The sequence below is a fragment of the Bufo gargarizans genome, chromosome 3, assembly GCF_014858855.1.
Source record: "Bufo gargarizans isolate SCDJY-AF-19 chromosome 3, ASM1485885v1, whole genome shotgun sequence".
NCBI classification, from domain to species: Eukaryota; Metazoa; Chordata; class Amphibia; order Anura; family Bufonidae; genus Bufo; species Bufo gargarizans.
Window position 1 is genome coordinate 574,573,376 of NC_058082.1, and position 27,701 is coordinate 574,601,076.

General features: G+C 42.9%; 1 protein-coding gene across 1 annotated transcript in view; it reads right to left on the reverse strand.

Moving 5' to 3' along the window:
- The window catches only part of TMPRSS15 (transmembrane serine protease 15), a 508,008-nt gene that overhangs the window by 315,700 nt on the left and 164,607 nt on the right, over positions 1–27,701 (reverse strand). The window contains exons 9-10 of the mRNA XM_044285898.1: positions 17,647–17,756; positions 14,495–14,635 (exon numbers count right to left, since the gene is read on the reverse strand). Coding sequence (XP_044141833.1) covers positions 14,495–14,635; positions 17,647–17,756 — 251 coding nt within the window. The remainder of the gene's footprint in view (positions 1–14,494; positions 14,636–17,646; positions 17,757–27,701) is intronic.

Here is a 27,701-nt window from a genome sequence, read left to right on the forward strand (position 1 = left end):
GATGTGGCTGAAAGAGTTTGCCATGGTGGTCTGTGTCAAATGGAGGAAAAGAGGAAAGAGAAGGTCTACATGACAGGAAATGTCACTGGATGTAAGAGGTATGTGGTGCTGTATTCTCCTCCAACGTCTTTTCTATTATAATTACTAGCAGAAGGACCCGGCATCGCTCGGGTATATTTCATCTATTTAATTTAATGTTTGTGTGGTTCGTTAAAAGATATCAACAGTATCCCCCATAACAGTGACCTCTACAGCACCCTGCCCCACTGTCTGCTGGGCTGTGTATCTAGTCCTATTCTCTGTGATACTGTTTGCTGAGCTGTGTATCTAATATTATGTTGTGTGATACTGTCTGCTGAGCTGTGTATCTAATCTTATGTTGTGTGATACTGTCTGCTGAGCTGTGTATCTAATCTTATGTTCTGTGATACTTGTCTGTTGAGCTGTGTATCTAACCCTATCCTGTGTGATACTGTCTTCTGGGCTGTGTATCTAATCCTATCCTGCGTGATACTGACTGCTGAGCTGTGTATCTAATCCTATCCTGTGTGATACTGACTGCTGAGCTGTTTATCTAATCCTATCCTGTGTGATACTGTCTGCTGGGCTGTGTATCTAATCCTATCCTGTGTAATACTGTCTGCTGGGCTGTGTATCTAATCCTATTGTGTGTGATACTGTCTTCTGGGCTGTGTATCTAATCCTATTGTGTGTGATACTGTCTGCTGAGCTGTGTATGTAATCCTATCCTGCGTGATACTGACTGCTGAGCTGTGTATCTAATCCTATCATGTGTGATAATGTCTGTTGAGCTGTGTATGTAATCATATCATGTGTGGTACTGTCTGCTGTGTATCTAAGTCTTATGTGTGATACTGACTGCTGAGCTATGCATGTCGTCGTGTAGCCCTAGCCTAAAGCTGACTTACAGCAGTGAAGAAAAATGGCTGGGTTGTTATGGAAACCTGGAGTAAAACTGTGTGTATGTGGAGACTAAGAGCCTGCGAGATTTTATTGACTGATAAGGGACATGTGACCGTGTACATGCCAGTTGGAGGCTTGTATTGGCTAATGCAGGTCATTTATTGGGAATATCTTAGGAACAGTACGTCCAAAAGAGCTGAGACCTGGTCTACAACCTTCCCGGAAACCTGTGTGCCAAATTTGGTGAAGATCGGTCCAGTTATTTGGTCACGCATAAAGAACAGACAGACAGAAACAAATTTTTATATATATAAGAGATATGTATTTTAAATTTGGCGGCCAAAATTTTCAGTTTAGTAATTTGGGCTATTTTTTTTTTTTTGTCTGAAGATGACATATTGCCTAGGAAGAGACTATAGTGCTCAGGAAGCACCGCAGCCTCTTCATACAAAAAAACTAAACTAAAATGAAAGGAGGGGCCTATCATGCACTTATCATCCGCCCCTGACAGGAAGTTATGTGTGATGCTGACTTCCTTGACACCGGAAGCTGAATGAACAATGTCTGAGTTACCTGCCAACTAATAATGAAAAAACTCTCAGAAAATCACCAGAAGACCCAAGAGCAGACAGATCTCCAGAAAAGTTAACAAATCTATTAATTAATAATATTTCATGTATACCATACTTAACATGGCTCTGGCAGGTAACCAAATCACACACCATTATGCACATGCAAATCACACACCACCTGTCCAGAGAATTCCAACTCGTTAAAGTGAAATATATCCTAATATAAAAACTTATCAATATGGGAAACCAGACAACATGTAATATCTAATAACTAATGTAGAGACTAGAGATGAGCAAATTTCGCAAAAATTTGATTCAACCGTTTCGCCGAATTTTTTGAAAAATTTGGTTTGATCCAAAATTATATGTGGCGAATCGCGTTTAAAAAACGTCTATTTCCGGGCTGCAGAGAGCTTGTATAGGGGTGTAGAACACTGTGCCTTGCAGTAACACGCATAGGGAGTCTGCTGAGGTAGTGAAACAATACTGTGAGTCAGTATGACATGCAGATGACAGGCGTCGCTCTTAGAATCACTGCACACTTCACTTATTTGGGCAGTTACGGGGCCAAACCTGAACAAATAACTTAAGTGTGAACTCAGTCTTACATCTCAATGTTAGAGTCAAGAAGAAGCGCACTCGTTTTACACCGTCGGCAGCTGATTCCACATAGATGTCTACAGAACCTGTTCTATTAAACGCTTATACAAGTAGAGGCCCCCCCCGACAGAGTGGAGAGGGTGTCAGCAGTAAGTTTGTGTTAACGTCATTGATTATTTTGCCCTTCCTCTGATCCGTCAGAACAATAACCCCCAAAAAAACGTATCCTGTCTGTGGAGCATCCGCCTTCACTCGGTCCTTATTTGGTCAGTAATTCATCAGTATTGCTAATGCCAAAAAAAGCAGGAGTGGATCCAAAACAGAGATGAAAAATTAATGGAATATTTGCATGTCTTCTGTGTTTTGTACCCCTGCTTTTGGCTACCAAATTATAAGCTCATTCTGATGCAAAATAGTGACCATTTCATACAGGCCTTACAGCTGTTACATAGACAGGATCCGTTGTGCATCTTATTTTTCCTTCCTTCTGACAGATCAGAAGAAGGGTCAAATAAATGATGATGTCAGCCAGGCCAAAAGGCAAAATAGTGGACCGGTCATGAAGAGGGGAGGTTGGGAACAGCATGAGAAGTCCACAGTGGCCCTATAACATAGTGGTGCGGTGGCAGCAGCATCAGGAGGAGGTCACACAGTGGCACAATGACAGTGGGGAGGTGGCAGCAGCAGCATCAGGAGGAGTTCACAGAGTGGAACAATGACAGTGTGGAGGTGGCGGCGACAGCAGCATCAAAAGGAGGCCACAGGGTGGCACAATGACAGTATGGAGGTGGCAGCAGAAGCAGCAGGAGGCCACAGAGTGGCACAATGACAGAGTGTGAAGGTGGTGGCAGCAGCAGCATCAGGAGGAGGCCACAGTGTGAAACAATAACAGTGTGGAGGTGGCAGCAACAGCAGCAGCATGAGGAGACCACAGGGTGACACAATGACAGAGTGTGGAGGTGACAGCAGCATTATCAGAAGGCCTTAGAGTGGCACAATGACAGTGTGGAGGTGGCAGCAGCAGCATCAGAAGGTACAAAGTGGCACAATGACAGAATGTGGAGTTGGCGGCAGCAGCAGCATCAGGAGGAAGCCACAGGGTTGCACAATGACAGTGTACAGGTGACAGCAGCATCAGGAGGCCACAGAGTGGCACAATGACAGAGTGTGGAGGTGGCGGCAGCTGCAGCATCAGGAGAAGTCCACAGGGTGGCACGATGACAGTGTGGAGGTGGCATCAGGAGGCATCAGAGTGGCCCAATGACAGAGTGTGGAGGTGGCGGCAGTAGCAGCATCAGGAGGAGGTTACAGAGTGTCACAATGACAGTGTGGAGGTGTTGGCAGAAGAAGCATCAAGAGGAGGCCACAGAGTGGCACATTGACAGTGTGGAGGTCGTGACAGCAGCAGCATCAGGAGGAGGGCACAGGGTGGCACAATGACAGTGTGGAGGTGGCAGCAGCAGCATCAGGAGACCAGAGAGTGGCAAGGTGACATAGTGCTAATGTAGCAGCAGCATCAGGAGACCACAGAGTGGCAAGATGACATAGTGTGGAGGTGATGGCTGCAGCAGCATCAGGAGGAGGCTACAGGGTGGCACAATGAGAGTGTGGGGGTGACAGCAGCATCAGTAGGCCACAGAGTTGCACAATAACAGAGTGTGGAGGTGGCGGCAGCAGCAGCTTTAGGAGGAGACCACAGAGTGTCACAATGACAGAGTGTGGAGGTGGCCGCAGCAGCACCTTCAGGAGGAGGCCACAGGGTGGCACAATGACAGAGCGTGGAAGTGGCAGCAGCATCAGGAGGACACAGAGTGGCACAATGACAAAGTGTGGAGGTGGCAGCAGCAGCATCAGGAGACCACAGAGTGGCAAGCTGACATAGTGCTAAGGTAGCAGCAGCATCAGGAGACCACAGAGTGGCAAGGTGACATAGTGTGGAGGTGACAGCAGTATCAGGAGACCATAGAGTGGCAAATTGACATATTGTGGAGGTGGAGGTGGCAGCAGCATCAGGAGACCACAGAGTGACCCACTGACAGAGGGGGAGGTGGGTGGCAATACCAGTATCAGCTGAAAATGGTGGGTAAAAGAAGGAGCACTTGGCATCAGATGTCTTTCATCAGGCGGATGGCAGCATCAGAATAGTAGCTGAGACAGGTAGCCAGAAGAAACCGGTCTCTTTTTTCGAAGTGTTGGTATGGAACCATGGAATGCATCAGGCATTGGTGGGTGGAAATCCTGGCTGATCCACACCTGATTCATCTTGACAAAGGTAATTTTGGGTGGACAGGCGAGTTCTTCTTGGGGTAACTATGTCCCCCGCCTCATTAAACACCCGCTCTGATGGCTGGGCAGGACAGCTTTTCTAGAGCAAACTCTGCTACTTGCGGCCACAAATCCAGTTTGGATGCCCAGTAGTCCAGCGGATCTTCAATGTGGGGTGGCAGGGTGCTTTCTAAGTATGCCACCACCTGCTGGTTCAGGTTCTTCTCCAGGTCTAGCTGCTGCTGGTGAGTTGTTTCTTCACTAGGTGGGTTAGGAAAGCTGCTCATCAGCGACTATAGACTCAAGTTGCTGCTGATGGAGCTGGAACTGCTCCTACCCTCCCACCCTGCCACAGCAGCCATGGCAGAGGAACGTTAGTGCAGAGGGGCCCCCCGGTCACACCTGCGAGAGGATGTTCCTATAGTAGTTCAGTTTGTCCTCCCTCTCAGCGGGTGTAAAAAAATCCCCATTTTGGACCGGAAGCAAGGGTTTAACAAGGTGGAGAGCCAGAAGTCATCCCTCTTCCGAATAATGACAAATCAGCTGTCACTACGCAAGCAAGTGAGCATGCATCAGGCCATTTGTGCAATCGATTTAGATAGACTCCCTGCCTCCATCTCAACTGCATACTGCCACGGTGTGTCTGGGTCCTCTGCCTCGTCTTCCTCATCGCCGTGTAGCTCCTCTGGCTTCTCCTACTCCTCCGTTTCTGTCACCTGTGAAGCAAAACCACCCATTTTGCTTCACATTTCTTGTGCTCAAATGTCCCCCTTCTCCTCCTTCTCCAGTTCAGCCCCCACAGGGCTCATGTGGCTGTGAGATGTAGGCTCCATGTCTCCAGTCCTCTGACAAGGCAGATTTACCAGCATCTGTTCCGGACATGAAGCAGTGGAATGACATTGTTCATCCCGTAGTCCTGGTGAATGACAAACGTGGCCTTCTCAAAGGGCCTGAGCAAACGGCCATGATGCAGAGCCAACACCATGTTATTCCCTTTGTCGCAGAGAAATCCAGGATTCAATTTCTTGATGAAGGACACAGAGAAGTTTCTCCCCTGTGTGATTACATTCACCCAGGCAAATGAGGTTCAAAACAGCATGACACCGCCATGCCCTGCACATGTGGTATGCTGCAGTGGAGGCTGAGGACACGATGGAGGATGAGGAGGCAGAGGAGGACATTGTAGCAGCCCAATGGCGTGAGAAAGTGGAGGCGGAAGCGTCATCTCCTGGCCAAGATGCTGGTGTGACTGTTCAGGAACTACATTCACCCAGTAGGCCGTAAAAGGACATGTATTGTCCCTGACCGTAGTTACAGCTCCACACGTCGGGACTGGCCCACCTCCTGTTCTACACACGTGTGCATAGCTGGTACTGCCTTTTTAGAAAATAAATGACGGCTTGGGACTCTCCACCATGGCTCGCCACAAGTCATCAGTTCTCTGAAAGGTGCAGAGTCCACCACTTGAAAAGGGAGGGACTGCAGCACCAGCAGCTTGTCCAGGAGCACATTCAGCTTCTGCGCCATTGGATGAGTGCACTCATACTGTTGCCAGCACATTCAGCTTCTGCGCCATTGGATGAGTGCACGCAAACTGTTGTCTCTTGGCAATCACTTCAGTGATCGATTGCTGACGGAATGACTAATAAGAAGTAGGAGGAGGAGCAGGAGCATCAGGTATAGCAGATGATGGGAAAGAAAGACAGCTTTCTTCGGCTGAGGTGGTGGAGCCTTAACTGCCTGAATGCAGGTGCGTGCCCCTGGGCGATGCAGTGGTTCCTGCGGCAGGCTGGACCACCACATCGGAGCCACGGTACTTCCAGGCCACTTTATGGTGATGCTGCATATGTTGCCGCAGGGCCGTGGTGCCAACATTGGCACCCGGGCCACGCTTCACCTGCTGCCTACAGATTCTACATATGGCCATAAGCCTACTCTGGTGGCTTAACAAAAACTGCCACACCACCGAGTAGGTGATTTTACCTCCAACACTCTTCACTGACTGACTGCTACTGACACTGCTTCCGTGAACCCCTGCACCACTACTTTCTGGGCAGGTAGACTCCTGTGAAGCAGGTGGTCTACCCCGGGCACGTTTTGCTCCCAGCCTTCCATTGCTGCCACCCTGCCAGCTCCTGGCCACGCTAGCGACTTGCTGGCTCTGCCGCTGCCTCATGGGCAAGATGCCACCCTCTTCTGACGATGATGATGAAGCCCTTCGTCAACCGGCTCACAAGTGCAATCAGCTACATCATCATCATCGAGTACTGTCTGCACGTCACTGATGTCCTCCTCAATGGTCTCTGGGTCAGGAGCCTGACAGCTCGCAACACCAGCTCCTACGCCACTCTCCTCATCACTACTTGCCCGCCTACCCGAGAAAGCGGCGGATGTCTCCTTCACATCTTGGCTGGCCAGTAGCTGCTGACTGTCCTCTAGTAGCTCGTCCTCGCTGTATAGTGGAGCTAAGTACACAGCATGTAATAATTGTCTGGCTGAGGGAACAGAAAAGGACAGAGGCAGGTTGAGGACAGGTGAGGGCACAGGGCCTCCTCCCGGGCCATGCCAACTAAGGGTTGTGTCTAACGAACCCAGCGATTCATGGCTGGGGGTGTTTGATGTTACTTGGGACGAATTGCTGGGTTGCTGATCAAGACATGACCGATAGATGACACCGGGAGCTCAGGCCTCTCGCTGCGACTCCTTCTGCCACGCCCCCTTACTCTGCTTCGACCTGTTCCTGTGCCAGAAACATTTAGGCCTCTGCCACTCCCCTGTGCAGGGCCTGGCACTTCTCTGTCTGTTAGCTCAAATAAATAAAAAAATAAAATTAAAACACCCCCAAAAAATGGCTTTAGAACATATAACTGCACCACTGAACAGCAAATAGGCCCTTATTTTTGTTCCACTTATACACACCACAAAAGGCTTTAGACCATATAACTGCACTGCTGAATGGCAGATATATTTTTTTTTTGCCACTTATACACGCCAAAAAGGGCTTTAGAACATAACTGCACCGCTGAACTGAACTGCAAATATATATATTTTTTTCCACTATTACATGCCGAAAAGGGCTATAATTTTTTTACTTCACCACACAACCGCAAATGCTTTTTTTGCCACTAATACACGCCAAAAAGGGCTTTAGAACATATAACTGCACCGCTGAACGGCAATTATATATATTTTTTGCCAGTAATACACACCAAAAAGAGCTTTAGAACATACAAACCGGATTCCAAAAAAGTTGGGACACTATACAAATCGTGAATAAAAACTGAATGCAATGATGTGGAGGTGCCAACTTCTAATATTTTATTCAGAATAGAACATAAATCACGGAACAAAAGTTTAAACTGAGAAAATGTACAATTTTAAGGGAAAAATATGTTTATTCAGAATATCATGGTGTCAACAAATCCCCAAAAAGTTGGGACAAGGCCATTTTCACCACTGTGTGACATCTCCCCTTCTTCTTACAACACTCAACAGATGTCTGGGGACCGAGGAGACCAGTTTCTCAAGTTTAGAAATAGGAATGCTCTCCCATTCTTGTCTAATACAGGCCTCTAACTGTTCAATCGTCTTGGGTCTTCTTTGCTGCACCTTCCTCTTTATAATGTGCCAAATGTTCTCTATTGGTGAAAGATCTGGACTGGAGACTGGCCATTTCAGTACCCGGATCCTTCTCCTACGCAGCCATGATGTTGTGATTGATGCAGAATGTGGTCTAGCATTATCTTGTTGAAAAATGCAGGGTCTTCCCTGAAAGAGATGACGTCTGGATGGGAGCATATGTTGTTCTAGAACCTGAATATATTTTTCTGCATTGATGGTGCCTTTCCAGGCATGCAAGCTGCCCATGCCACACGCACTCATGCAACCCCATACCATCAGAGATGCAGGATTCTGAACTGAGCGTTGATAACAACTTGGGTTGTCCTTGTCCTCTTTGGTCCGGATGACATGGCATCCCAGATTTCCAAAAAGAACTTCGAATCGTGACTCGTCTGACCACAGAACAGTCTTCCATTTTGCCACACTCCATTTTAAATGATCCCTGGCCCAGTGAAAACGCCTGAGCTTGTGGATCTTGCTTAGAAATGGCTTCTTCTTTGCACTGTAGAGTTTCAGCTGGCAACGGCGGATGGCACGGTGGATTGTGTTCACTGAAAATGGTTTCTGGAAGTATTCCTGAGCCCATTCTGTGATTTCCTTTACAGTAGCATTCCTGTTTGTGGTGCAGTGTCGTTTAAGGGCCCGGAGATCACGGGCATCCAGTATGGTTTTACAGCCTTGACCCTTATGCACAGAGATTGTTCCAGATTCTCTGAATCTTCGGATGATGTTATGCACAGTTGATGATGATAGATGCAAAGTCTTTGCAATTTTTCGCTGGGTAACACCTTTCTGATATTGCTCCACTATCTTTCTGCGCAACATTGTGGGAATTGGTGATCCTCTACCCATCTTGGCTTCTGAGAGACACTGCCACTCTGAGAAGCTCTTTTTATACCCAATCATGTTGCCAATTGACCTAATTAGTGTTAATTGGTCTTCCAGCTCTTCGTTATGCTCAAATGTACTTTTTCCAGCCTCTTATTGCTACTTGTCCCAACTTTTTTGGGATTTGTTGACACCGTGAAAATTTGAATCAACGTATTTTTCCTTTAAAATGATACATTTACTCGGATTAAACGTTTTATCTGTCATCTACGTTCTATTACAAATAAAATATTGACATTTGCCATCTCCACATCATTGCATTGAGTTTTTATTCACAATTTGTTTAGTGTCCCAACTTTTTTGGAATCCGGTTTGTATAACTGCGCTGCTGAACGGCAAATATATATATTTTTTGGTCACTAATACACGCCAAAAAGGGCTTTAGAACATATAACTGCTCTGCTGAATGGCAAATATATAATTTTTTGCCACTAATACACGCCAAAAAGGGGTTTAGAACATATAACTGCACCGCTGAACTGCAAATATATATATTTTCTGCCACTAATACATGCCTAAAAGGGATTTAGAACATAACTGCACCGCTGAACTGAACTGCAAATATATATTTTTTTGCCACTATTACATGCCAAAAAGGGCTATAATTTTTTTCACTTCACCACACAACCGCAAATGCTTTTTTCCCCCCACTAATACACACCAAAAAGGACTTTAGAACATATAACTTCACTGCTGAATGGCAAATAATATATATATTTTTTGCTACTAATACACACCAAAATGGGCTGTAATTTTCTCACTTCACCACACAACGGCAAATGCTTTTTCTGTCCCACTATTACAAGCAAAAACAGGCTTTAAAACATATAACTGCACAGCTGAACAGCAAATATTTATTTTTTTGCCACTGAAACAAGCCAAAAAGGGCTGTAATTTTCTCACTTCACCACACAACAGCAAATACTTTTTTTTGTGTCACTAATACATGCCAAAAAAGGCTTTAGAACATATAACTTCACAGCTGAACGGCAAATATATATATTTTTTCCACTAATACACGGCAAAAACGGCTTTTAGAACATATAACTACACCGCTGAACGGCAAATAGGCCCTTATTTTTTTCCCCTTTACATGCCACAAAAGGCTTTAGAACATATAACTACACCGCTGAACGACAAATAATATATATTGCCACTAATACATGCCAAAAAGAGCTGATTATTTTCTCACTTTACCACACAACTGCTAATAATCCCTTTTTTCCCACTAATACAATCCAAAAAATGCTTTAGAACATATAACTGCACCGCACAAGGGCAAATAAGACGTAGAAATATTTCCATGTAATAAGCCCTGTTAATGCCTGTATCAAACAGCACTTTCTCCCAAATAACAAGAACAGTTTGCTGGAATTACAGAACTGTATAATGGCAATTTGGATCTCCAGTCAGTGCAGAAAGTGTAATTGGATTGTTCCTATTACCCAGGCTGTAAACTCCCCTACTGAACCCTGTTCTGCTTCAATACTGTGGAATGATTCCTCCCTATCCTTCCCCTGAACTTCTATTCAGTAAAATAAAAGTTTTAAAGTCTTTTTTACCACTGTTTCTAGCGCCTGCTGACGTCTATTCCTGCACTAAGCACACTGGAAAATGTCTTAATCCTAGATGGCTGAGGCTATTTATAGGGCTGTGACATCACAGGGCTGCTGATTGGCTGCATGCATGGCATTGTGGGTGATCCCTTGTTCCCAGAGTTCCTTGCTCCATGTCCTAACATGTGCAGCAGCCATTTTAGGAAAAATGTGATTCGTTACCACGAAGCGTGAGGAAATTCAGATTCGCTGCAAATCTAATTTTTCCTGAAATTCGGATCGAATTTCACTTCATCAACTTTGATTCGCTCATCTCTAGTAGAGACGTATATGAAGGATGGTCCTGTGGTGGACTATACCACCCCTAGGTATTAATTCTGTATTCAAAATTGATGCTTGGTTAATGGCGGGTAATGGCAGATGGATATGTCCACCAGAGTAGCTCTGATTTGATATTTGTCACGGACGGTGTACAGGAAACAAGACAAAGCAACATGCATATATGACTCACTGGATCCAAAGCTAAGGAACCAAAAGGGAGACCCCTGCACAAGACCTAGCACTTTCCCTGGCTGCTCAGCCTATGCAAAGATCCCAAAGGTGGATGTTTGCATATCCACGTACCTCGACTATATAACCCCTGAACACCCTACAATAGTGAGGGGACACGACCACCGGCTCCCTACACCAGACACGGAGGGAGTCAGGGTCACCTGGGATCCAGCAAACAGAAAAAAACAGATAAATGTACAGCACTTAGCTTTGTAGCAGACTGGAAAACAGGATCAGCATGCACACACACTCCAGGAAGAAGTATAAGCCACCCAGTAAAACATTATGGGGAGGAATTTAAAGGGAAGCAATCAGTCCAACTACATGACAGCTGAGAGAGGCTAACGAGATGAGGAACTGAAAACCACAACAAAGAAAACTCAAGGAGGAGGTTCTGAAAGGCCTCTGTCAGAGCTTCTCAGCTGTCTGGTTGTGACACTCTTCTCTTGTGGTATTCTGCTGCCTCTCCTCTTGCTGACAGTACGGAGCAAGTATGCCCTCTCCAGGCTCTTAAGAGACCAGCATTGGCACAGCTTAGTAATCTTTAGTCCTTCCTGGCTAGTTACTAACCTCCTTTGGATTTTAAAGGCATTTTGCCCTGTGGGAAGGTGCCTTTGCAATAGCTTCTACTTAACTAGTTTCTCAAGAAGGTGTGCTATTGTCTTGTTTACCTGTGTACTGAATTCTGTCTGTTTCTGCATCTGACCCACCGCTGCCTGACCTGACTTCCACATGTTTCTCATTCTGACCCTGTGATGCCTGCTCTGACCTTTTGACTATTTACTGAATTGCTCGTAAGCTGCCTGCCATGACCACTGTCTGTTTTCTGACTATGTTCTGCCTGATCCTTTCATTCTCAGTACAGGGTTCTCTTGATCACCATAGGTCAGTCGTCATTTGAACAGAGACTACTCCAAGAGGAAGCAGCCTAGTAGTTTCCCTGCTGTGGAGACTAGATCCCTGTATAGGGGTTAAAGGGGGCACTTAGATAATGTCCTTAGGGTAAGCCCCAAGTTAAATATGTTCAAGTGGCACTACTGATGCACTTCTGCTTCATCACAAAAAGGACACCCGTTTGACATACATAAGACTAATCAAAGTCTATGGGTATGTTACAACATGCGTCTGGAGATTTTTACCTTAGATATGATATGAACGTACGTTCTGCTTTATCTGTATGCATTTGATAATTGATTAGGCTGAGTTTACACTTGAATTAGGAATTACATTTTTCTGTTCTACCATAATAGAAGAATAACAGAATTCAAGATATGACAGTGTTTATTTCATAATACTTGGAAAAAATAGAGCTGCATGATGATATAAGTCTGCAACAGAGGCTTGGAATGGAGCCTTCAGCATGGATGTGAACAGGGCAGAGTCAACCAAGACTTCAGCCAAGTTCATCATTCCTCTTGGTTCCTCAAGAACAATGTCTCTCACAATCCTATACAATGCAATTAATGTCTAAACTAATATCTGCATTGAAAATACTGTACATTGATTTGCACTTATAATGGAAGCCTACAGAGGGATTTTGTGACACTTTCCTTTGTTGCAGTGACAATCTATGTTTAACTAAGACATCAGCCTTTATCTGAGACCAAGAGCACAGAGCCGTAAATACAGCCATATTTATAACAATGCAATGCCTAATAAAATGGAGTCAGAAGTAGTTACTATTGGGAGTAAAAATTTGCTCTCTGCAGAATTGTGTTTATTTTAACCTTTCATGGTATCCTATATATTTCACCGCTAATGCTATTCCTTAGGAATAAATCTATGATGCTGTATTTGTTTTAAAAGCACTTTAGGAGCCATAAAGAGGATAACTGATGGTATACCAATACCAACTTTAGTGCCCCACTATATAAAAAAAGGTTGAAACTTGAATTTCTATTAACTCCACAATATAGTTTTATCACATGGAATCATACAGCAGCGTAATATCGCTTCCGCAGGCTTCAGACTCGAGCAATTTAAAATCAACATAAATAAAAGGGGAAAAAAACTAAAGGCTGTAACTCCAATTTAAGTGACTTTTGATAAATCTCAGATGTGACTATAAAGTTTTGCCTTGTAAGCACTTAAAATGTTTTCTGCTGCAAGGATGAATGCTGGCCCGAAAAATGCTGTTCTCAATTTGCAATGTATATGAATTGAATATCAAAGCATAATCAGCTTTCACGGCTGTAAAAATTGGGTTACGGCCACAGCCTGTGAGAGAACTGGCTTCAATTTATTCTTGCCCTTTTGCAGGGTAATGTTAAAGTGGAATTACACTCAATGTAGCAGCACATGATGATAATGTTCTACTTATTCACTGTATAATAGTGCATTTAAAAAAACAACAACTCTGGAATATTAATAAAATACTCTGAAATTCTATTTTCTATTGCTTGTTGTGCAGTTTCCTTCACCTTTAATGTGCTAGTCTATTGTGAAGCGTCATCCAGATTGTGAAATAAATTGGAGGTGGTCTAGAAAGAAGGGAGAGGTGGCATGCAACAAAAATAGCTAAGCAAACAAGCTTGGCTTTTTCAGTAACTTTCATAGACGTGAATGGAGGGAGCCGTGCACATGGCCGGGCAACTCGCCATTCATTCTCTGCTTGGATACATCATACTTTAGTCACCTCACCAGGCCAGGCATAGCACAAGGGATCTGTGCCTTATAGGTAAATATGTCATAAATGTACAGCATAAGAAAAGAATACCCTTTCTAATTGAATTTTCCAGTACAGACCGATGTGGTCACCCAGTAGTTGTGATTAGACATGAGCGAATCGAATCCCACGAAGTGGAATTCGATCCAAATTTCTGGATAAATACTATTTGCCTCAAAGTCTAATTTCCTTGTGCTTTGTGTTAGCAGATCGATTTAACCTGAAATAGTGTAAAAAATAAAAATAAAATCATAGTTACCTCCTCCATTTGCTCATGATGGGCCGCCAGCAGGCATCTTGATTGAAGATCTTGGCTGCAATCCCATGCGTGGTGACGTATGACGTCACCACATGCCAGATCTTCAAGCAAAATTGCGGAAGCCGGCTCGTCTTAGCAAATAGAGACAGTAAGTGAGATTCATTTTTTTAAATGTTAATTTTACACTGTTTTCATGTATGAATGCGGCATCTGAGGGGTACAATGACGTGCCGAATCGAACTTTCTGGAAATTCTCTCATCTCTAGTTGTGATGTGCATTGCAGCCTCTCAAGGGTTTTGCAAGCATGCCACTATAATGTACAGAAGTTGTTTTGTTAGATATTTATGGAATGCTAAGGGTGGACATCTATAAGAATAATGATTGTCTGTCTCTGGGGATTATTCGTTGGGTTTCCCTGAAGTCAGATGCAAATATTGTACCATGATATCAGTACCTTGATATCAGCAATATCAGTTTACCAAGATTTTACCTATGCAGTTGCTTTTGCATTGGGCCCGGCTTGCCAATAAATATTATTATTATTATTAAGATTCATGAGTTATGCCATATTTTTGCCTTGGGAATACTTACTTGTCATTCCACTAATGGTGAACACTGAATACATTCCTTCAAAACCACTAAGACCACTGGATGTAGAATCACTTGTAAACTCCACGGTCACTTGATTTGAAAAAATTCTAAAATTTCCTGGATTTGTTCCCCAAATGGATACTGTAAATACATAGAATAGAATCCAATCATATCATTATACATTCGCTGTGTAATATTATAGGTGCCAGCATGACCATGGCTAGAAATGAGGGAAAATCTAATTACTTTTCCAATCATTGATTAAAGGGGTTAGCCGCTTTCTGCTTACTGTTTACCATTGTGTTTGTGAGATGATTATATGGCACTTACTAACATAGCCTTTGTTGAAATTCTGCATCATTTTCAACATTTTATCATGTGTACTCACTTGTTTAAAAGTCTTTTGTATTGTCCACACAGAGGTCCTGTCCATAAAATGGCCGCTGATGGAGGGTCATGTGACCAGGCAAATCCCCTCCATGTGGTGCTTCCTCTATTCAAACACACTGCACCTGCACTAAACTCTCAAAAGAAGAAGTACAGAAGGCAGGTGCAGTGTGTTTAATTGAAGAAAGCATACATGGAGGGGATTTGGTGGGTCACATGACCCTTCATCAGCGGCCATCTTATGGACATGACCTCACAAAAGACTTTGCAAATAAGGGATTATAGCTGATAAAATATAGAAAATGGTGCAGAATTTCAACAAATGCTATATTAGTAAGTGTCAATGAATCTCAGAGAAAAGTTAGATATATAGCAGTAATATAGGTGTCCATGAAGTGAGTATTAACCTGGAGTTTTGGACTCTTTAAAATATAGCTTTTATTAGTTCAATTTAAAAATAGAATACATCACCAGTGATAACTGGGTGACCTAAAAAGTATCAGGACAGGATGTCACCCAGCTACCACCGTGAAATGGTTAAATTAATACTGTGTAGATGTACAAGGGCACTTGTGACGTTGGTGATAGGTATAGGTTAGGGGAAAGGCAGGGCACTTTGATGGGTGCTGGGAATAATTCTCTCCCTGTACCCGCCCTAGTTTGACCTTTGCCCAGGGATAATCCCTGATGGTGGGATCTCCCTGTCCCCGTACCTGCCCTGTCTGGCCCTGTACGTTGGGAATGTAACGCAAATAATGATGTCAGTAATATTTTTAACCCCTGACGCGTTTCCCCACCAAGGTTCATCAGGGGGAAGGTTGGAAGAAGATAATTGTTGCAAATAACAGGGCAAAGGTTAACCTAGGGTGGGTACAGTGAGAGAATTATCCCCAGCACCCATTAAAGTGCCCTGCCTTTCCCCTAACCTATACCTATCACCAACGTCACAAGTGCCCTTGTGGAATGTGCACTATCTTCACAGTATTAATTTCACCATTTCACGGTGGTAGCTGGGCGACATCCTGTCCTTATACTTTTTAGGTCACCCAGTTATCACAGGGTGATGTATTCTATTTTTTTATTGAACTAATAAAAGCTATATTTGAAAGGGTCCAAAACTCCAGGTTAATATATTAGGCTCCTTTCACACTAGCGTTCGCTGGTCCGCTCGTGAGCTCCGTTTGAAGGAGCTCACGAGCGGACCCGAACGCAGCCGTCCAGCCCTGATGCAGTCTGAATGGAGCGGATCCGCTCAGACTGCATCAGTCTGGCGGCGTTCAGCCTCCGCTCCGCTCGCCTCCGCACGGACAGGCGGACAGCTGAACGCTGCTTGCAGCGTTCGGGTGTCCGCCTGGCCGTGCGGAGGCGTGCGGATCCGTGCGGATCCGTCCAGACTTACAATGTAAGTGGCTCAATCTTCAAGCGGATCCGTCCCCCATTGACTTTACATTGAAAGTCTCGGATCCGTCCGAGGCTATTTTCACACTTAGCTTTTTTTTTGCAATTTTAATGCAGACGGATCCGTTCTGAACGGAGCCTCCGTCTGCATTATTATGCGCGGATCCGTTCAGAACGGATCCGCCCGAACGCTAGTGTGAAAGTAGCCTTAGTAAGTGCCATATAATTATCCCACAAACACATTGGTCAATGGTAGGCAGAAAGTGGCCAACCTCTTTAACAACAGTATTTATATTTTCCAGAAATAACCAGTAAGGCTGGGTTCACATCACCATTTAGTTTTCCATTCTTCTGATGTCAGAAGAACAGAAAAAAAGGATTCATTATTATTAGCATCCGTTGTGCTTATTTTGTATCAGTTTTTAGCCATTTCCATCTGAGATCCATTATTTCAGGCTGACTATTTCAGAATGATTTAACCAGGTTCTGCTTTCAGCAATACCCCTCCCCAAACTGATTTTGCAAGGAGAAGTCATGGCCAGCCAGGGACCTACTATCGAGATAATGTAGAGCTCATATAGGGGAGTCCTGAGCATGAGGTTCATCTAAATGATCTCAATATGCCCTCGTAGGACATATCGAAAGGGTGGTCATCATAAAACAACCTATTTAAGGGGAATTTGTCACCCTTTGGTTTTGGTGGATTGAGAGCTTACAAGTGGTATATCTACCATGCAATGGCTTTGGAGAGAGAGGGGTCTCAGGAGTGAACTGTCTTAAGATTTCCCTTACAGCCACCACTAGGACCATTTCAGTGCATAGAGATTTTTACAGCCCCCATTAAATTCAAAAGTAGATGAATAAATCTTTATATATTGTGTTCCCCCTAGTGATGGCTACAGGCTGCCAGAGCTGTATCATTTTTAAATGGTAATATGGAGCTCTGTGCATGAAAAAATCTAACCCCTATAAAAATATAAAATGTACAGTCTTACACTGGACAAAATAGTAGTGCATTTTAGTGCATTTTAAGAATAGTAGGTAGTTCCCACATTTTTGGGGACCCTAGAATTTCTGTGTAGCCTCTGTCTGCATTACTCCCTTTAAAGAAGAGCAATTGCACTTTAATAACTGTATTGGAACTATTATCCAAGTTTTAGGTTATTGAAAGTTTGTTTTAGAGGCAGTCAAGTAAGATTTGCAATTTTCCTCTGCTGTAAAATCTGCTGTAAACTTTCAGTGTTACTTCATATCTGCTTAATACAGTACAATAAACCTTGTAAAGGAAAACTATTAGCATAATGCTGTTTTAGACGTGAAGCCTTTTGTCTGACATTTAATTTGAAAATGAAAACCGCGGAACTTACCTCTTAAAATCCGGTCAGGTCCAATACCTTCATAAATATTTACGACGTCTATGTAATTGCTAATCTCAAAAGATGTGAAATTAAGTTTAATGTTAAAGCCGTTCCTAGCACTGTAAATGAAAAAAAGACTTCCATCAACATAAATTAAAGATATTGAAAATAATGTAAAAAATGGCTGCCTTTATGGGAAAAATTTCTGAAAATACTACATTTGTAGTTGCTGCAAATGCAGATAAATTTCATGGTTTAAAAAAACAATGGACAGAAAACTAAACTAATATAACATTAATAACAATGTACAAGTATAAGGCTCCTACTTAGCGGAATGTAGTGAGGTGGAACTGTCAATTCTTGTATTCTACACCTTAGGCCCTATGCACCACCATATCTGTTTTGTGGTCCACAAAATACGGATGCGGTCCATGTGCTGTCCACATTTTTTGCAGACCCATGGTTTTCAATGGGTCCGTGGTCAGCATTTTGCATACGTAGTCTATATTCTTGCAGAACTGAAATGTGGATGCAGAAAGCACACAAATGATCCGTCTGCTGTCCGGCCTGCAAAAAGATAGAACATGTTTTATACGTGTCCGCAAAATGCGGACTGCAGACCCATTGAAGTAAAAAAGTCCGCAGACAGATACAGTCGTGTGCATGGGGCCTCATCTAGAGGATAGGTAGGAAGGGGATGCAGCTGTAGCTACTCTCTCTGTACTAGGGTAGGGTAGGTAGAAATTGGGAGATATTGAAGCAGGAAAGCAGGAAACTGCAGCAAAGTAAGGCCACATATCAGTCCAGTTAAGAGCCTTTTCATTTGGACAGCAAAGAAAAGTAATACATTAAAGGGAGCTATATAAAGGGATACAATAAGACCTTAAAGGCCAACTGTCCTTTAACAAAAAAAAATTAATGTGACATTTCAGAAGTTTTGAATGGTGGGGGCCTGTGCCATTATCGCTACCCATCGCTGAGACAAAAAAAATGGTGAAAGTACTGTTACTTTTTAAATATATAGGCTAGACACAAAATTTAAGGACTTGTCCCATCTGGACATTTATGCGATATCCATAGTACTGCACATGCCATCACACCTCTGGGAACAGCTCATATCAAAAGAACTGGGTTCCCATGTGAATGGAGAGCAAGCTATGCATGCATCTTTTCCCCTGTCCACAGCTATGGGGCTTCTGAAAGTAGAAGAGCACCCTTAGTAATCAGGGGTGAATTGGCCATAGACCTTACAGGGAAATTTCCTGGTGTGCTGATGCTCAAGGGGCCACCCGAGCCCTCCTGATGGCCACAGGCCAGGTACATAATGATCTGATGTTTCCAATCCGCCCCTGTTTGTAACAATATATTGAATGCTTTATGATTTGTCCTCACAGCAGTGTTCTAGTCAAGGGCTTCTCAGGCTTTGTTCTCATTAATAAACTCTGCTGTGGATCTCATTGTAGAAAATGGATGTTTTCAGCTGTGAAATCCACCATCAAAACACCATCAATAGATTTTTATTGGCTTCAATAAAAAAAAAAGTCACCATGTGCATGCTAAATTGCGATACACTTCTGGAGGGGCATGTTAATTCTTAGAAGCAGATCGATCAAGGATTTTGAATGGAAGTCAATGGGGAAGCAGAAAAAAATGCTAGCGGTTTTAGAAGCATTTTTAATGGTGTTTTCTAGGGCTGGATAAGAAAAAGGCTGGCAAAACTTCTTCTAAATCCTCTGCCAAATCCTTTTCTAAATGCTTTTCCAAATCCTCAACCAAATACTCTTCTAAAATGCTTGTAATACTCCTCTAAGTCTGCCATCAAATTAGAGACCTGTCTCCAAAACTGACCTGTTTTCAGCTAATAATTTGCTAGTAATCTGCTACTGATTTGTATGCTGCCGATTTTGCAGTGTGAAGTTAGCCTCAATCTTTTTCCACTGGGACCTGACCAAACAAGAAAATTGTGATGCCTTGTCCATCTCGATGGTAAATTCCAAAGTTTTTATCACTTTAATTTATCTTAAAAACTGTCTACTGAAGAGATGAACATTAATATAAGCACAAAAAGTCTTCACTTCTGTTAAAACTACAGAACTGGCCCTCACCAACAGCTGGTTAGTTCCTTGGCGGTGAGCCCTATCTCACAGTTTGAGAAGCACCGCTCTAGGCCATGATGACGAGAAAGGTAGATAGGTTTTATAGCACAGCATGTAAATGCTCAGAAAGCTCTGATTTTGTTTTAAATGCCAGTGTCACGCAAGCATTCTGTTTGATGGAGATGCCTTTATAATGTTACTTATGGCGTTTGGGGAGAGTGGAAAAAACACTCATGTCAAGCACTGTTCCACAGGAGTCCATTTTATTATGGCAGGACATGTCACACACAGAGTGCTGGACTTTTTGTATAAACTATGAGATTTAAGAGTTGTTCCTGCAATGATCATATAGCATTGCAATATTGATAAAGGGCATAATACTACAGTAGATATATAGATGCGAGATATGGTACAAATAGAGACCTATTAGATGATAGGTAAATTAAATAGTTCAACAACCTTGAATTCCAGAGGACTATCCACTTGTTAATGACTTAACATTCCTCCTTATGTGAATGTTCAATACAATATAAAGCACATCAGTCATTTGTCCAGTAGGATCGCAGTGTACACCATTATTGTGCCTTTGTAGCCTGCCACAGAGGACACTGCATGACAGAAAATGGTCCCAGGAGCAAGAGACTAGTGGAGCAAGAGACTAGTGGAGCACGGGAAGTGGGCAGAGTCCAATGTCCTGTGCTCTTTGTGTGTGTCAGGCAAGGAGCAGAGAAGATGAGACTACAGGTCCTTCTAAAAAAATTAGCATATTGTGATAAAGTTCATTATTTTCTGTAATGTACTGATAAACATTAGACTTTCATATATTTTAGATTCATTACACACCAACTGAAGTAGTTCAAGCCTTTTATTGTTTTAATATTGATGATTTTGGCATACAGCTCATGAAAACCCAAAATTCCTATCTAAAAAAATTAGCATATCATGAAAAGGTTCTCTAAACGAGCTATTACCCTAATCATCTGAATAAACTAATTAACTCTAAACACCTGCAAAAGATTCCTGAGACTTTTAAAAACTCCCAGCCTGGTTCATTACTCAAAACCGCAATCATGGGTAAGACTGCCGACCTGACTGCTGTCCAGAAGGCCATCATTGACACCCTCAAGCAAGAGGGTAAGACACAGAAAGAAATTTCTGAACGAATAGGCTGTTCCCAGAGTGCTGTATCAAGGCACCTCAGTGGGAAGTCTGTGGGAAGGAAAAAGTGTGGCAGAAAACGCTGCACAACGAGAAGAGGTGACCGGACCCTGAGGAAGATTGTGGAGAAGGACCGATTCCAGACCTTGGGGGACCTGCGGAAGCAGTGGACTGAGTCTGGAGTAGAAACATCCAGAGCCACCGTGTACAGGCGTGCGCAGGAAATGGGCTACAGGTGCCGCATTCCCCAGGTCAAGCCACTTTTGAACCAGAAACAGCGGCAGAAGTGCCTGACCTGGGCTACAGAGAAGCAGCACTGGACTGTTGCATGTCATTCGGAAATCAAGGTGCCAGAGTCTGGAGGAAGACTGGGGAGAGGGAAATGCCAAAATGCCTGAAGTCCAGTGTCAAGTACCCACAGTCAGTGATGGTCTGGGGGGCCATGTCAGCTGCTGGTATTGGCCACTGTGTTTTATCAAGGGCAGGGTCAATGCAGCTAGCTATCAGGAGATTGTGGAGCACTTCATGCTTCCATCTGCTGAAAAGCTTTATGGAGATGAAGATTTCATTTTTCAGCACGACCTGGCACCTGCTCACAGTGCCAAAACCACTGGTAAATGGTTTACTGACCATGGTATTACTGTGCTCAATTGGCCTGCCAACTCTCCTGACCTGAACCCCATAGAGAATCTGTGGGATATTGGGAAGATAAAGTTGAGAGACGCAAGACCTAACACTCTGGATGAGCTTAAGGCCGCTATCGAAGCATCCTGGGCCTCCATAACACCTCAGCAGTGCCACAGGCTGATTGCCTCCATGCCACGCCGCATTGAAGCAGTCATTTCTGCAAAAGGATTCCCGACCAAGTATTGAGTGCATAACTGAACATAATTATTTGAAGGTTGACTTTTTTTGTATTAAAAACACTTTTCTTTTATTGGTCGGATGAAATATGCTAATTTTTTTAGATAGGAATTTGGGGTTTTCATGAGCTGTATGCCAAAATCATCAATATTAAAACAACAAAAGGCTTGAACTACTTCAGTTGGTGTGTAATGAATCTAAAATATATGAAAGTCTAATGTTTATCAGTACATTACAGAAAATAATGAACTTTATCACAATATGCTAATTTTTTTAGAAGGACCTGTATAGTGCAGGACTCTGAAGAGAACTTGGAGAAGTAGACACTCCTGAACAGTTGAGCCTACATGTAGGTTTTATCACTCCAAGATTATTTAAGTCTCTAAAGTGGATAAAAAAAAGCCAGAAAATGCAGTGAGCGGCTGGTCAGCATGAAAAGCAGCAAAGCTACCAGTCATACATATGTACAGAAAAGTTCATCAAAAAGCAGGAGGCACCTCTTGTTATATTGGTTTGATTAATGCTAAGACTTGAGACTGTATTGTTATAATTGAGTATAGAGATGGTGCTGTACGAAAAACTCCTGGGATTGTCAAATGGGTCAAGCACCTGAGCACTACAGTGCATATCTAAGAAAGACTTTTGTTCTTAATTTATTTCAGATTGGTTTACTATTCCAACAGAGAACAGCTTGCCGGAGTTCTCCGGATCCTGCATTGCCAGATTCTGCCACTTGCTGTTGGACGTCATTGACTATAATGGGGTTTGGGAGAGATCTGGCCACTAGCTGGCAAATATGCCGGGAATCGAACAAACAAAAGCCAATATATGCCATGGTGTCAGGCTGCCCACCGACTTTTCATGCCACGACAGGCCTCCGGAGAGGACTGCCACAGATGTGACAGTAACCTTATTGAAAAGTTCAGTTATAGCCTCTCAATCTAAAGCATTTTTTTGGCAAGACCAATGTCTGCACTATTTCCTACATCATCAGCTAGGTCCACCACATTACAGCTCTATGCTAACCACATTTAGTGCTAGTATAATCTTATATATGGTCAACATATGGTCAAAATGTTCAAGTTCCATTTATAGCTTCAGGACTATGTAGAATCTTGTGCTGTAGGTAAAATAATTAATTGTCTATTTATAGGATTTTATTTTTCTACAATTCATTTTTGGTGGAAAGATCCCTTGGAAATTAATCAATCAATCAATCAAAGGAAGTCTTAAGGCAACCAGTTATATTCTGAGAGGAAACCTGTCATTGTGTCCAAATTCCCTGCAGGGCCCCCCCAGGAGAATCTAAGCATTGCATAGTGCTCATTAAAATTAATTGGCTGTCCACATAACGCAGAAACATGCATGGACTGGTTAACAACCGGGGATCTCTTTTAACTTCGAATTCCTCAACAGTTTATTTGAAAATGTTTTTTAATAGTAATGTGCGCTAAGAGCTTCCATTACTCATTTATACCTATTTATAGTCGGTATTGTACCACTTTTATCTAGAATGACCCCCATTTCTTAGCTCTATTGTTTGCATATATAATGGTGTGCAGCCATTTTGTTTTTTGTTATTAATACAGTCATTTCACTGTACTTCATTGCTAAAATTTGGCCAGATAAAGGTTGATATAATGCCGGAAATATAATGGCACATGATAAAATAGATTCATCAGAGGGAATATATTTTTTTCCTTTGCTGAAAATCTTTTAAATTGATATCATGCATCGTAATTATGTGGGCTGACTCATTAAGCCACAAGATACTTTACAAACTTTGATAAATCAGTCCCATAGAAGCACACTGCATGACTCTATCTTTTCTCACTTGAAAGAAAATTCACTCTTGGATGAATATGCCTTGTTATGTTCTACAAGCTGTTCACACGAGCCTGCCTTGTCCTTAAGACAGTTCAGCATTTAGCATAGTGAGTCCATAATTCATTGCAATACAAAATCACGTCAAAATAAATAAACCAAAAGCACTGATTCCAAATCAGTTGCAATGACAGAACAAAGCAATGCAAGATCCCAGCCCTACGTGCCGTCTATTATGTACAATAACACATGGCATGTCTCACTGCAATTATTCATTAGAGTCTAAGTAAAATAAATAAATAAATTGTATACACGGTTTGTTAAGGAGAAGTCTGAATGTGTTCAATATGTCAACTGGCAGCAAAGTGTAAAGCGACACTACTGTGTCTCCTGCGGAGATCAGCGGTGTCAATCTGCATTCTGTAAAAGGATTGGTAAAATATATTAAAGACTAGAGATGAGCAAATGAAGTCTAAAAATTGAACGTTCCACCCAAATTTTAGAGTGCTGGGCGTGATAAATTCCCCCTGTACTGTAATACTAAAAATGTGTCTCTCTCATTGTCAGAGGGGGGTGGGGTGGAGCTTAAAGGGGTTGACTCATCTGGGACATTGATGACATATTTCTAGGATATGCTATCAATGTCAGATAGATGCAGTTCAAAACCCTGGGGTCCACGCCTATCTCCGGAACGGGGCCCACATAATGAAGCAGAACACAGGGGCAGTGTGATCTCCACTCATTGCTATGGGGATTCAGAAAATAACTGAGCAATCGCACTTGCCCCTTTTTGGAAGTCCCTTGAGTTCATTGTGCAAGCAGAGCCACCTCTCTAATGACTGATATGGGACTTACATATATAGTCGAGTTGTCACTATTTTTAAGAACTTCCATAGCAGTGAAGGGGGGTGGCTTCGTTCTCGAGATTAGAGCAGGTCCCGGAGGTAGCACTCACACTTATCTGAAAATGATGCCATAGTCTAGTGATATGCCATGAGACAACCCCTTTAAAGTACACTATTTTATTGCTGAGTTTAATGTAACATAGTTTGACGTAAGTTCCTTAGCTCCCTCTAGTCGTGGCGGCAGGCATTCGAATTTTGTCATTTAACTTAAAATCTGTGTAGGGGACTTGGAACTGTGTGTATTGAACAGAGATTGTTTCTTATATAGATGTATTAAGAAATTAATAAGTACAGAATTAAGACCTAGTTACTTGAAATGGCGAAAAGGGCGGACATTCACTTTAAAGGGGTTGTCCCATGAAAAATATTCTACAGTTTTCAGACCGGAATCTGGATCTGAATAGTTTTTCAAATGCATGTTATTAAAAATTTAGCATAGCCACTGAGTTATTCAATAAAATGTATCTGTATAGCGCCACCTGCTGTTTTTTTTTCCTTATTTCTTTGTCCTGCTCGCTGAGACGGCTGCACATGCTCAGTTTCATCCTTCACCTGCCTCCTGGACTGTGATAGGGAGAGCATGGACACGCCCCCTGAGCTGCAGCAGAAGAGACACTCCCCTTGAGCTATCAGCTTGATATAAATCTAGCAGAGCAATGAATGGGGAGATCTTTGGATCCATGTGGGGTACAGGGCTGGTTCTAGCTCTGTTAGAAAGACATTGCCATATACTATGATATATCTGATTTTAATGTTTTACATTGGGATAACCCCGTTAAGGGTTCAAATAGTCTTTAAATTATTCAGAATCTGCACTCATCCATAAAAATGAGACTGCAGATGACAAGTATGATAACGCTAGAAATAAATGATAGATAAGTTAGATAGATTTCCCACAGTCCAATAGAGGTGAAAGGAGAGGTAAGCATATCTGAGCTGTGCGTTCTCCATCCACCACTAGGGAGCGTCCGAAAACAGCCGATTCCTCTGGCTCATCTATTTTTAGAACTTCCATAATGATATGGGCACAATGCGCTCTCCTTCACTTTGGGGGGGGGGGGCCCTTCTAAAGATAGGTGCTGGTCCCAGAGTTGGGACCCACACCTATCTGATCTTGATGGCCTATCCTAGCCATGCCATCAATGTCCCAGATGGGCCAACCCTTTTAAACAAAGCTACAGATATATTGCCTGTTCCTGTTGTGTGATATAGAAACTTTTTATTAGATAAAGTCCCTTTTAGGAACCCTCGGGATATTATTAGTAATAACACATCTATGGTCTATTCAGACCCTAAATTCCCTGTAGGGGTCCCTAACTGAAAATAAAAGTATTTCTTTATTAGTTATTATTTTAAAATAAATGAACCAAACAACTATAGAAAACTATTAAAATTATCAGTGTCTGATGGAGGGTACAATTGGAGTGTATGAATGTATTTGCCTTTGTCACATGTAGCCACTATGGAGTGCAGTGCCTCCCATTCATTTATATGGGGTATAGCTGCACTTACAAGCCTCTGCTAATACTTTGTTTGTGCATTCATACAATGTGATGGCAGATTGGGCGCTCCTATTAAGATCCTTTTATCGTTCGGCCTTTATATTCAGGCTGGACAACAGTGAAACAATGTTGCTAGGTTTATGTGTACTTTTGAAGCTGCCACTAGTCTGCTCAATTCACTTGTCTCTAGGCTACACTCTACACTTTTGTGCTACTGACTGCTCTATTTCATCCATAGAAGTCACTGTTCGCGCTAAACCGCTCATGTGGCATGCTCAATTCCACTCCTCAATGTCTGGTGCTGTCTCTGCAGCGTACTCTTTTATTACTAGTCCCTAACATTTCAGGCACTGTTTAAAATACAGGACGTCATACCACCCCTCCCGACATGTTTCGCCACGCTCGGTGGCTTCGTCAGGGGATGTGGGGTATGTAGACGTCTACATACCCCACATCCCCTGACGAAGCCACCGAGCGTGGCGAAACATGTCGGGAGGGGTGGTATGACGTCCTGTATTTTAAACAGTGCCTGAAATGTTAGGGACTAGTAATAAAAGAGTACGCTGCAGAGACAGCACCAGACATTGAGGAGTGGAATTGAGCATGCCACATGAGCGGTTTAGCGCGAACAGTGACTTCTATGGATGAAATAGAGCAGTCAGTAGCACAAAAGTGTAGAGTGTAGCCTAGAGACAAGTGAATTGAGCAGACTAGTGGCAGCTTCAAAAGTACACATAAACCTAGCAACATTGTTTCACTGTTGTCCAGCCTGAATATAAAGGCCGAACGATAAAAGGATCTTAATAGGAGCGCCCAATCTGCCATCACATTGTATGAATGCACAAACAAAGTATTAGCAGAGGCTTGTAAGTGCAGCTATACCCCATATAAATGAATGGGAGGCACTGCACTCCATAGTGGCTACATGTGACAAAGGCAAATACATTCATACACTCCAATTGTACCCTCCATCAGACACTGATAATTTTAATAGTTTTCTATAGTTGTTTGGTTCATTTATTTTAAAATAATAACTAATAAATAAATACTTTTATTTTCAGTTAGGGACCCCTACAGGGAATTTAGGGTCTGAATAGACCATAGATGTGTTATATAGAAACTTTGTTACATGTATTTTCATGACCACATTTCATATAACACTCACATTACTTCACATTATCATAAAAAAATATCTTAAAGAGGACCTTTCACCAGAATTAAACTTCTAAAGTAACTATACAGGCATGTAGAGCGGCGCCCAGGGACCCCCTGCACTTACTGTTATACCTGGGCGCCGCTCCATTCTCCCGTAATTGCCTCTGGTATCTTTACAGTTAGGCTCCACCCAGGGGAACCTGCCGGCGCCTCCTTCTCCTATGCTGCAGCACTGGCCAATCACAGTGCTCAGCTCATAGCCTTAGAGGCTTTTTTCTCTCTCAGGCTATGAGCTGAGCGCTGTGATTGGCCAGCGCTACAGCATGGGAGAATAAGCCGACGGCAGGTTCCCCTGGGTGGAGCCTAACTGTAAAGATACCGGAGGCAATTACGGGAGAACGGAGCGGCACCCAGGTATAACAGTAAGTGCAGGGGGGTCCCTGGGCGCCGCTCTACATGCCTGTATACTGTAGTTACTTTAGAAGTTTAATTCTGGTGAAAGGTCCTCTTCAATTGTTCTAAAAAAACAGTTACTATGGTAGTGAGTGGTTATTATTAAA